The sequence below is a fragment of the Phocoena phocoena genome, chromosome 16, assembly GCF_963924675.1.
Source record: "Phocoena phocoena chromosome 16, mPhoPho1.1, whole genome shotgun sequence".
Lineage (NCBI taxonomy): Eukaryota > Metazoa > Chordata > Mammalia > Artiodactyla > Phocoenidae > Phocoena > Phocoena phocoena.
In genome coordinates this window covers 58,984,298-58,995,272 of record NC_089234.1, presented here as the reverse complement: position 1 = coordinate 58,995,272, position 10,975 = coordinate 58,984,298, and the positions used below count along the sequence as shown (strand labels likewise).

The 10,975-nt window shown below is 49.7% G+C and overlaps 1 protein-coding gene across 4 annotated transcripts; it reads left to right on the top strand.

Annotated features, from left to right (window-relative positions):
• Positions 1 to 2,485: 2,485 nt before the first annotated feature.
• On the top strand, positions 2,486 to 8,345 carry PLAU (plasminogen activator, urokinase). Of its 4 annotated transcripts, XM_065894888.1 has the most exons (11): positions 2,486 to 2,582; positions 2,915 to 3,002; positions 3,475 to 3,508; positions 3,652 to 3,759; positions 4,079 to 4,253; positions 4,442 to 4,533; positions 4,736 to 4,949; positions 5,167 to 5,315; positions 5,922 to 6,062; positions 6,401 to 6,549; positions 7,235 to 8,345. In XM_065894888.1, the coding sequence occupies exons 2-11, from the start codon at positions 2,946 to 2,948 to the stop codon at positions 7,409 to 7,411; spliced, it is 1,296 nt and encodes a 431-aa protein (XP_065750960.1). In that variant the 5' UTR covers positions 2,486 to 2,582; positions 2,915 to 2,945; the 3' UTR covers positions 7,412 to 8,345. The 4 variants fall into 4 exon arrangements, with proteins under 4 accessions (XP_065750960.1, XP_065750959.1, XP_065750963.1 ...); XM_065894887.1 differs by lacking the exon at positions 2,486 to 2,582 and having other exon boundaries at positions 4,442 to 4,560; XM_065894891.1 differs by lacking the exon at positions 2,486 to 2,582 and having other exon boundaries at positions 2,946 to 2,987; positions 7,235 to 7,411.
• The last annotated feature ends 2,630 nt before the right edge of the window (positions 8,346 to 10,975 follow it).

Sequence of the window (10,975 nt, the reverse complement as noted above, 5' to 3'; positions counted from 1 at the left end):
CGTATCTTCTCTCCACCTCATTTTCCTCATCTGTGAAATGGAAATAACTATTCCCAGCTACGTAAGGCGGTTGTGAGTTTAAAGAGGAATGGTTTGTATCAGGGTGCTTTTTAGCAAAAGACAGAGATGATGTCAGTACTATTTTTTTATGGCAAGGAAAAAAAAAAAAAAAAAGACAAGGAGAAGGGAAACTTCCAGGGAGCCCCAAAGTGCTCTCTTCTCACTTGTTCACAGATTCATTCATAATAAAGCACCTAGGTGAACATGGCATGCACCAGGTGCTGAGGGGGAGAAAGATATTTAAGATGTAGTCTCTGCCCTAAAAGAATTGAAAGATAGCACAGACTGTGCACCAAAAGACGGACACAGATTTCAGAGAGCGCCAAAGATCACAGAGTGGAAAGGATATTCTGTCTTCACAGAGGCTCTAGGATTGTTCAACCAGGTGAAGAACCCACAAGAGGAAGGAGGGGGAAGAGGGGTGTCATGCTGCATAACGGTCTCCAAGTCTCTTTGTCCGGGAGGAAATGAGGTCATCCTGCTCTCAGAATCAGCATGACAGCCTCCAGCCAAGTAATATGGAGTCATGAGAGCTGCCGGGGAAGCTCAGTGAGTCACAAGTCAGCGGGGAATTTCCTGGTAACTAACCTAAGAGTTTCTGGGTAAGTCCTCAGGTTGCAACTCTGTTTACATTTTTATCATGTTTATTTACAATTAATGTGTTCTAACTCCAAACAAAACATATCACAGTCTTCTATAGGAAGTAGCCTGGCTGGTTCCGAAGCCTCTAGCACCTCTGACTCAGTCCATCCCCTGGGAGGCTTGGCAGCTCAGAGCTGGGCACAGAAAAACTCTCTCCCCGGAGGATGATGGGTCACCTGCCTCCTAAGCTGGATGGTTAACTTGTACTTTCCCAGGCAGAGGCTGGCATCCTGAGACCTCTGTTTGGGGCAGAGCAAAGAGACTTTCCTTCTTCCTGCCCTCCTGGCACTTTCTCTGCCCTCTTCCTGCCCCTCTCAAGTGGACCCAGACCCAAGGTCCAGGTTTGCCAGGCAGCAAAATGCTGTAGGCCTTGGCAAGGAGAGGGACAAGCCTTGGGCCCCTTAGTGGGTTACAGGGATTCAACCTCCTCTCCTTCCATTGAGGGAGACGGTCCTGCAGGGTGGATTCAAGTGACCCCAAGCCCTGGCTCTCAACACTAGGGGAAATGGATGGGGGTGACTGAACTTCAGAGTCCCTGCTGTAGTTCTTCAGCTCTGCCTGAGAGATATGTGTATGTGCATGGACTTGTGCATGTGTACACGACTGTGTGTGCTCACCCTCAAGCAGGAAGCATAGGTGGAGTCCTTTACACATGGTTTGTCTTTCTGGAGGTCAATCTATTTGATGAGCAAATATTTTATCTTATTAGAAACAAGGCTCTATGATGAAGTAGAATACTAAATACACGTGCATTTAAAAATCTGTAATTATCTTTTTGGAACGGGTGATACAAGGATGTGTTTTCAAAAATTTAAACAGTGTAAAAGGCTATACTAAATCTCATTCTTGTCCTCCAGTTCCCAAATTTCTCTCTTCAGAGGTGAAAATAGAACTTTCTGCATTAATAAGGCTTTACTATTCCATTGTCTTTATTAAGTGACAATTCTATGGCCCAGGCAAATAAATGAATAGTTCATTTTAGGAACTTCCTGAAAAACCTATGAACACTTCAATAGAAAGCATCAACAGTTTGTGCCCTAAGACTTTGTTCTCACAATCCTACAATATCATATCACGACTCTTATCCAATCCTTATCAGGCCCTCACTTTCAAAGACCTGCCTTATACCAAACTGCAAATTCTCAATAAAATCGGACCCCCTCCCCTGCCACTACCAAACTACCTTACCGCAGTAAGCAATAAACTAAGCTTTGTCTTATCCACTGGTTGTGTTGATTTTCGGGGAGCTGGCATACTACTTGGAGGCAGTCCCTGTGAACACGTTTTTTGGTGTGTTTCAGCGACGTGTATTTTCACATTGAGAAAGAGACTTCACAGCTGTACAACCTGCAGACTATGCCTCTAAGCCCAAGGGTCCGAATCAGTGTCCTAGGCAGTTGGGGGCCGAGAGTGGAGAAGAGCTTTAGGGGATCTGGGAAGAGGGATCAGAGCTGGAGGCGAGTGTCTCCCTAGCGCCTTTCCATTTGGCAAATCGGGGGGGATGGGGGGGGTGCTGCACGGGGGCGGGGCCCAGGCCAGGTGAATGGGAGGAGGGGGCGGAGAATTTAGGTGTCTCTCCATACCTCAGTTCAGACCTGGTTCGTCCCCTCCAGTGGGGACCGCGCTGCCTCTCACAGTTTAGGTTGTGGAAGCCTGCTGGGTCCAAGTCGCGGCGGGTCCTCAGGGAAGGGGAGGGAAGGGAGTGGACGGGGCGATACCGGGCTGGGGCGGGGCCAGGGCTAGGGCGAGTCTTAATATAGAGCCAGCACTGCCCGCTAGCAGCACAGCGCGGAGACTGGAGCCCTAGAGCCCGCCCGAGCATCAGAGTGTCCACTAGTCCCCGCTATTCCGGCCCTGCGCCCCTCCGGCCATAGGTGCGGGTGAGTGTGGACCTCCCTAAGAGCGCAGGGTGGATGCGGGCGACCCAGCTCTTGCCGGCTTTACTTCTCCTTACTCGCTGCCCCGGCTCGGCTACGGCTGCACGCTGAGTCACCGCGCTCCGTGCCCATGTGTTCCCCTGCGGGGACCAGTGCAGGCTGGGCCACGACCTCTGAGCCTCCAGAGAGGATAGACGGCCGGGCCTGGGGAGCCTGGTCACCGCGGGCTCTTCGCGCAGGGGACTTAGGGGCTCCAGCCCTGAACTGCAGTAACCCACCCGGTCCGCCTTCGTGCGCTCCTCCGCTTCTTCCCCTGACTTCTCCTTCCCTTGTAGAGCCGCTGTCTAGAGCCCCAGCCTCGCCACCATGAGACTCCTGCTGGCATGCCTGCTCCTCTGCGCCCTGGTCGTGAGAGGCTCCGAGGTGAGTTGGCTTCCCTGCTTTTGACTCTTGGCGGCGGGAGGAGGGGGCTTGCAAGACCCCTGAAAAGCGCTGGGGAAGGAAGGGGCTGCATAGGAAGCTGGAGTCCTCCGAATTCCATCAACAGCAGGGCCAAACCCTCCCCGGGAAATAGGACAGGTGTGGCATTGGGGCCTTGAGAACCAAGGGAGCTTGCACTTTCCGCCAAGGGAGGAAGAAGCCACAGGGACTGCCCCAACCTGCTGGTATCTGATTTGTGAAGCTTGCTTGAGTCAATTCATTTCTCCCTGCTAGAAGCTGATGATCTTCCATTTGAGGGATAGTTAGACATGAACAGGGTAAGGAGAGAGGGAGCTGGAGGGAAGGCTGAGTTTGGGGATTGGGGCCAGTTTATCCTCACCCTGGGGTCCCAGGAACATGGGTCCTTTGGTGAACTTTTCCTTTCAATCTCTCCCCCCGCCTGCATCTCTTCCAGGGCAGCCACAAACTTCATCAAGTGTCTGGTGCATGTGAGTATCCACCCCTTGCACAATATCTGGTTGCACAGATATCTTGGAAAAGCCTCAGGAGGCAGCCCTTCCCTGTCCCTGCTGGCTCCCCCTTTGTCTCCGCCTATGCTCCTTGCTTACCCCCCAATCTTTGTGCTCTCCAGCGAAGTGTGGCTGTCTGAATGGAGGAAAATGTGTGTCCTACAAGTACTTCTCCAACATTCAACGATGCAACTGCCCAAAGAAATTCCAAGGGGAACACTGTGAGATAGGTATGGGGATCCTGACTCCAACTGGGGAGGAAGGGGCACCAGAGACTTGGGGGCAGGGAGACATGGGTGGGATGCAAGAGCAGGCAGGAGTTAGGAGGTAGAGTGGGGGGCATCTTTATCCTCATGTGATTCACAGTCAAACATGAACACACACTATCTCATGAAGCTGAGGCTGCACAAATGTGAGGTGGGGATGGAAGGAGACCCTTTCTAGTATCTTCTGCCTCACTGAAATCATGTGAGGCCTGACAGGATCTCTAAAATGCCTGTCTGAACTTCCTTCTCTTTCTAATATTCTCATCCTCACATCCTCCCATAGATACATCGAAAACCTGCTATCAGGGGAATGGTCACTCTTACCGAGGGAAGGCCAACACTGACACCAGCGGCCGGCCCTGCCTGGCCTGGAACTCTCCCACCATCCTTCTGAAAACGTACCATGCCCACAGACCTGATGCCCTTCAGCTGGGACTGGGGAAACACAATTACTGCAGGTGAGGTGGGGGCAGCAAGGACCCTCCTCATGGCCTCACAGAAACTCTCGTTACCATCTTTTCTGCTTGCCAAGTGCTGGCCATAGCATGAGAAAATCAAGGCCTCTGGTTGAGTCTTCCCTGCAGGGGAGGACACAGAAAAGGCATTCTGGGTTGGAATGGCACCCTTCTCCCCTCTGTGTTGCCAGGAACCCAGACAATCAGAGGAGACCCTGGTGCTATGTGCATGTTGGCCTAATGCAGATTGTCCAGGAGTGCATGGTGCACAGCTGCTCTTCTGGTGAGTGTCACTGGCCTGTTTATGATGGTGGGTGGAAGGGGACAAACTCATTTCTTCCCTTATTCCATCATAGGAGGGATGAGGAGGGAGGCCTGCAGGAGGGAGGCCTGCCTGGCCCTGAAAAACTGGGAGGTCAGAGGACCAGGAGAAGGACACTTTATCCTTCCTCCCTCCCCAAGATATCACTTTCTTTCTCCTCCAGGAAAAACTGCCCTCTCTCCTCCAGAAAAGTTACAGTGCGGCCAGAAGGCTCTGAGGCCCCGCTTTAAGATTGTTGGGGGAGAATTCACCACCATCGAGAACCAGCCTTGGTTTGCAGCCATCTATAGGAGGCACCGTGCAGGCTCTGTCACCTATGTGTGCGGTGGCAGCCTCATCAGTCCCTGCTGGGTGGTCAGCGCCACACACTGCTTCATGTATGTCTCTCTGTCTCTTCTCCCTGACCCTCCTGCCCTACCCCAAACAAATCCCTTCCTCCTTCCCAGCAAAAGATTCCCCTTATTTCTACCCCCTTGGCCTCTCTCTATATGGCCCATGGCCTTGGGGACAAGTGATGCTCTGAGGTCGCTGTGGTGGGGAGGGGGAAGTGACAGGATCTCACAAGATCAGACTGACTGATCTCCCCTCCCACAGTGAATACCAAAAGAAGGAGGACTACATTGTCTACCTGGGTCGGTCAAAGCTTAACTCCATCACACCTGGCGAGATGCAGTTTGAGGTGCAAAAGCTCATCTTACATGAGGACTACAGTGCTGACACCCTTGCTCACCACAATGATATTGGTGAGTGGAAAACCCTCATCTGCCGTGATGATGATAGCTGTGGGAATGGGGGTCTGAGAAGAGACCCAAGTGTGAAGTTGGGGTTGTAGGGGAACTTGAAGACCCTGCTTTACACAACAAAGGAGTGGTGGGGAAGGGTTCAGAGTGGAAAACGTGAGGGGCCTGGTGCTCCTCTGAAGAGTCCCTGAATTTCCAAACAGGTATCCTCTTCTGGGTGGCAATGGCCCTGATGGCATATAGCTTGGGCTGGGATGCTCCTTCCATTGTTGGATGGAGCCTCTGAACTTGGAGAGATTATTGGGCGGGATTTCAGCCCAGCTACCTCAGCCAGGGCTTTATGAGCTGTTTTTTGCAGGAAAAAAACTCATACAGCTGTATGCAGTTGTCCTGGCTGTCCAAGGCTTTGTCAGCAGCTGGAACAAAGCCCTTGAAGCATGGGACAGGGGAGACTTGTTTCAGGTGACAAGCTACCAGCAGACCTCCCAGGATGACCTCTGACTCTGACATAGGGATAGACAGCCATTCCCTCAGGGTTTGGAGGGGAGAGATAGTGACCACCTGACTAGGTGGTGATCTTTCCCCTCTGACCCCTTCATACTCCCCCAGCCTTGCTGAAGATCCGTTCCAGCACAGGCCAGTGTGCACAGCCATCCCGGTCCATACAGGTCATCTGCCTGCCCCCAGCGAATGGGGATGCCCATTTTGGCACAAGCTGTGAGATTACTGGCTTTGGAAAAGAGAATCCCTGTAAGTGACATTTGGGTCTGGCTGAGAGGGTCCTGAGGGAGTGTTGTAACCTGGAAGTGAGCTCAGCTTGATCAAGAGGGGACTGTGGATGTAAAGATGGGAGCACTGTGGAGGCAGCAGATGGGTCCAGGGATGGAGTGGGGAGCATTGTTTAGGGAATGATGAGCCATAAAGTTAAATGGGTGAGGGATGAGGGACTATAGGTGGGGTAAAGACTTAGATGTGGGTGGAAAAAAATAAGGGCTTTCCCTGGTAGGGACACTTTTTGGTCCCCTCCCTGGCAGAGAGTCCCAACAGACACATTTTAATGTACATTCCCCCCTGTTTCCTCCATCTAGCTGACTATATCTATCCAGAGCAGCTGAAAATGGCTGCTGTGAAGCTGGTTTCCCACGAGGAGTGTCAGCAGCCCCACTACTATGGCACTGAAGTCACCAGCAAAATGCTGTGTGCGGCTGACCCACAGTGGGAAACAGATTCCTGCCAGGTGAGAGTTCCAAGCATCTTTCTCCATCACCCCTAGATCTCCCTGGGCTCCTGGGCCTGTCCCTACCAGCTTTGGGGAGCCTCTCTCCAGTCAAAATCCCAAGAAGCCAGGACCAGGGGTTCAGGTTTTAGAAGGTTTAAACCAGTCCTTATGTATTTACCAAACATTTGTCAAGAGCCTGTCTCTATGGTAGGCACTTCAGACTCACGGAGGGAGGGGGACTAAGACCCTAAGAAAGAGAAAACAACAGAAAATAACAATTCAGTGCTCAGAGTGTGGTGTGAATTATAAATGATCAGCTGTTTAGGAGAGGGAGGTGAGAACCAGCTAGATGGTCACTGAGGGGAGCACTTCAGAGAGAATGTGACTCAATAGGAATTTGAGGAGGCAGAGGAAATAAAAGAGAACATTTCAGTTGCAAGATACAAAAATGAGAATGAGCACGGCATATTTGGGGATGGGAAGGAGAAGTAGGGTCTGAAAATGTAGGTGGAACTGTAGATAACAGGACTTCGAAAGCCAAGCAGGGGATTTTTAAACTTGATGTGGTAGGAAATGGGGAGTCACCAAGGACTTTGACTCTAGGAAACTCTCCCTTCTCTCTTGGGCATGATTGGGTGGTAGGATCAGATGGCCCCCTTCTCACTTCTCCCAGGGCTCACCTTTTGTGTTTTTGGCTTTACAGGGAGACTCAGGGGGGCCGCTGGTCTGCTTCACCCAAGGCCGCATGACTCTGACTGGGATTGTGAGCTGGGGCCGTGAATGTGCCATGAAGGAAAAGCCAGGCGTCTACACAAGGGTCTCAAGCTTCCTGCCCTGGATCCACACTCACATTGGGGGAGAGAATGGCCTAGCCCTCTGAGGGCCCCCAGAGAACCAAGGGAAGAGACGGGTACCACCCACTCCCACAGTGACCATCATTTTTGCAGTAGGGCCATCTGCACAGCTATATATAATGAAGAGACTGAGGAAGATGAGCTCTGCAGAGGTGGTTTTGCTTGTGCTGCCCATCAGGGTGAGTGACAGTAGCTTCACCCTCAGATACACGTCTGGGTGCTGGACGCCCAGATCTCCCCTGGCCAGGATGGAAGGGTGGTCCTGAGCCAGAATGGTATTGTCGTTTTCTGGACTAAAGCTTCCTGGAGTTAAAAATGGTATCTCCTGTGCATAGGTGGAAGGAGAGCCAGCTCCCTGGCAGTGGGCCATTCATGAGGCCCACTGTTGGGAAATGAATAATTTCCCAATTAGGAAGTGTAACAGAATTGAGGTCTCCTGAGAGAGCTTGGCCAATGCAGGAACAGTGGTTTGGAGAGTAGGGACACTAAATGACTTGAGGGAAGGGCTCTGACATTCCATGAATGTATCAGGAAATGTTATATACGTGTGTGTATGTTGGCACACTTGTGCACAGGCTGTGTCAGTGTAAGAGCTGGTGTTCTGTGTCTGACTGCAAGTCTAGATACTTCCCCAAATTGTATGGACTGTGACATCACACAGAATGGCCTGTTTGGAGAGGTTGTGGGGCCTCTTGGGTCTCCCAGGTGATGATACGTATAAATGTACCATTCTGGGGCACACACTGTGACCAGCACTAAATTTCCAGTCTCACTTTCACATAGATGTCCATTCTTGGCCAGTTATCCCTTCTGACCTTCCCACCGAGTTCATCCAATCCTCACTGAGTGAGGTGAGGACCATTCCTGTACACTGAATATTTAATAATTATATTCTGGTATTTTTATTTATATCTATTTTTGTAATTTTGAATAAGTATGGTTGATCAAATGTGATTTTTCTGAAATTTTTGGCTCTTCCCTCATGCTTGTATGGGAGGGAGTTGGGATGATAAAAAGTAGAAAATGACAATGGTGGAATGTACCCCAGAGTTTCCTGTGGGGCTATATCTGGACTTAATGGGGCTTTGGGAGGAGAAGCTAGGAGACTTGTGGAACAGACCCTCCATAGCACATAAGGTACAAAAATGTGCCCCAAGCCAGAAGTCCACAGCTTGGTAAATGGTGTGCAGGCTTTGTCAACTCCTAGTTCCCTCCTCAGCCTCATGCCTCTGTGCAGTGCACATCTTGTACAACTTTACACGGTGATCCTACCATATACTCTTCACTCTGACCCCAACAATCCTTGGGCTGACTTCAACCAAGGGGGACATGTGCATGAGTGAAAATTGCTGATCCCAAACCCAGCCCAGCTTGAGTCTGTGGCATTCAGGAAACAGAAGACATAATTTCCCATCATCTGTGCATGGGGCTGGTGCTGAGTTTCCTCAGTGTGTGTTAATGAAGCTCATGACCAGCCTTTGCTATCCCTCATATCAGGGAGCTCAGAATCTAAAGCTGGGTGATATCCTTATGGGAATGTACATATATTTTGAACCAAACATCAGCTTCTTAAGAACTGGATGTAGAAGGCAGTTCAGGAGTTACAGTTGGATGCCAAAATTTTGGAATTTCCAAGCTATGCTAGTGAGTTCTGGCCATGTTTCTTAACCAAGTCACCTGTGAACTTAAAAAAAAAAAAAAAAAAAAAAATATATATATATATATATATATATATATATATATGTTTATGTTCTACCCACAGAGATTGTGATTCAGGTCAGGGCTGGTGCAAGGGCTCGTGATTTTAGAAAAATTCCCTAGGTGTTTCTGATATGCAGCCCTGATTGAGATACATTGGTGACAGTTGGCCAGATTATGTGAAGGGCCCAAAAATTCAAGACGTGGTCAGCGTATGTTCTCTGCATGAACAGTTAGATTTCTGAATGGGGTTTGGGGGCACAAGGTCTCCTGGGCTTCCTGTTCAGAGGATCCCTAGACAATGGACCCCTGGAGGGCAAGGACCCAGAGTATTCAGCTTTTAATCCCCATAATCTAGCATGTTTCATTCAGTATGATGTTCAGAGCATGGATTTTGGAGTCAAGTGGCCTGGACTAGATTCCTGGCTCTAAAATACTGGCTGTGTGACTTGGGAAAAACTCTTAACCTTTTGTGTCTCAGTTTCCTCGTCTGTATAAAAGAGATATCTACCTCCCAGGATTGTTATAAGGATTCATGCGTTCATAAATCTCTTAGCCATAATCCTGGCACCTAGTAAAGGCACAAAAACAGTGGCTACTATTACAAAACTCTGTAAATTCTCGTAGAATTGAATGGGAACCCCTTCCCCTCTTTACCCCAGGATTGCATAGGTGTATTTTGTGGAAGATGAAACCTGCTAGGAGAGAAAAGGCAAAGATGTGAAGCTAAGGAGCCCAGCCCAGGCTGAGTTGCTGCTCAGCCTCTGCATACCCCGCAGGGGCCAAGAAAGATCTTGTTCCAACATGAACAGCGCCAGCATCAGGGCTCACAGACACTGAAAACAGGAAGTATGAGCCCTACTGGTGGGTTGAGCAATGCACTGCTAACAATCTTCAGACCATTTCCCAGCCACCTGACCGACCCCCAGCAAGCTGCTACCTCTTCCCAGTCACAGACCTCACTCTGGGGTAGCAGGAATCAGCCACTTCTTCAGCAACCAGTTTCAAGGCTCCAGATACAACCCTGTCACTCACTTTAGGGACTGCCTTTTTCTAGTGCTCCCTAAGTGCTGGACATTGTACTAAGTTCTTCACCTATTATCTGGTTTAATCCTTATAACAATCCTATGGGGAAGGTGCCATCCTTAGCCCCATTTCACAGCAGAGAGAATGGAGATACAGAGAGATTAGGTGACTTGCCCAAGGCAATGTGGCTGGTAAGTAGCAGAGTGCTGGCTCCAGAGTGCACAGGCCCAGCACTCTCAGCAGGGCCCAACCTGAGGGAAGGTTAGCAGCCCTCTTTTCTAGCTCCCTACTTCAGGGATGCTGGGTGCAGGGAGGCTAAGTGTATCTGAATTTCAACCCTGGCCTAGATTATAATTCTTTCCTCTTAAAAGATTCCCAGGCCAAGTGAGCAAATCACACTCAGCCACCAGTTTCAAAGTAAAACTTTACCCTTCTCAAGCAAACCTCAGCCTTTTTGGTTGAAACCTGATTTCATTGAAGTGGTTTTTGTTTTCACCAGAACCCCTCCTTCTGAAATAGTCTGTGGCTCATTCTATCATCAGGACTCAACTTGATTTCCACTCATGCTCTGCCTTTCCTAAGCCAACCCTGCACAACAACAACACCCCTGAATACACCCCTCCACCCTCATCCCTGTTTGTCCACCTTCCTCCCCAGCTGCTGACATTTGAGCCCGCCCTTTGAATCACAGTGAGAGGAGTTTGCTGAGGTGTTCTTTAAATAACAGTACTACTGAGGTATACTAAATCACATACCATACAATTCACCCATTTAAAGTGTGCAACTCAATGATTTTTTAGTATATTCACAGAGTTGTGCAACTATCACCACAATCAATTCTAGAACATTTTCACCACCTCAAAAAT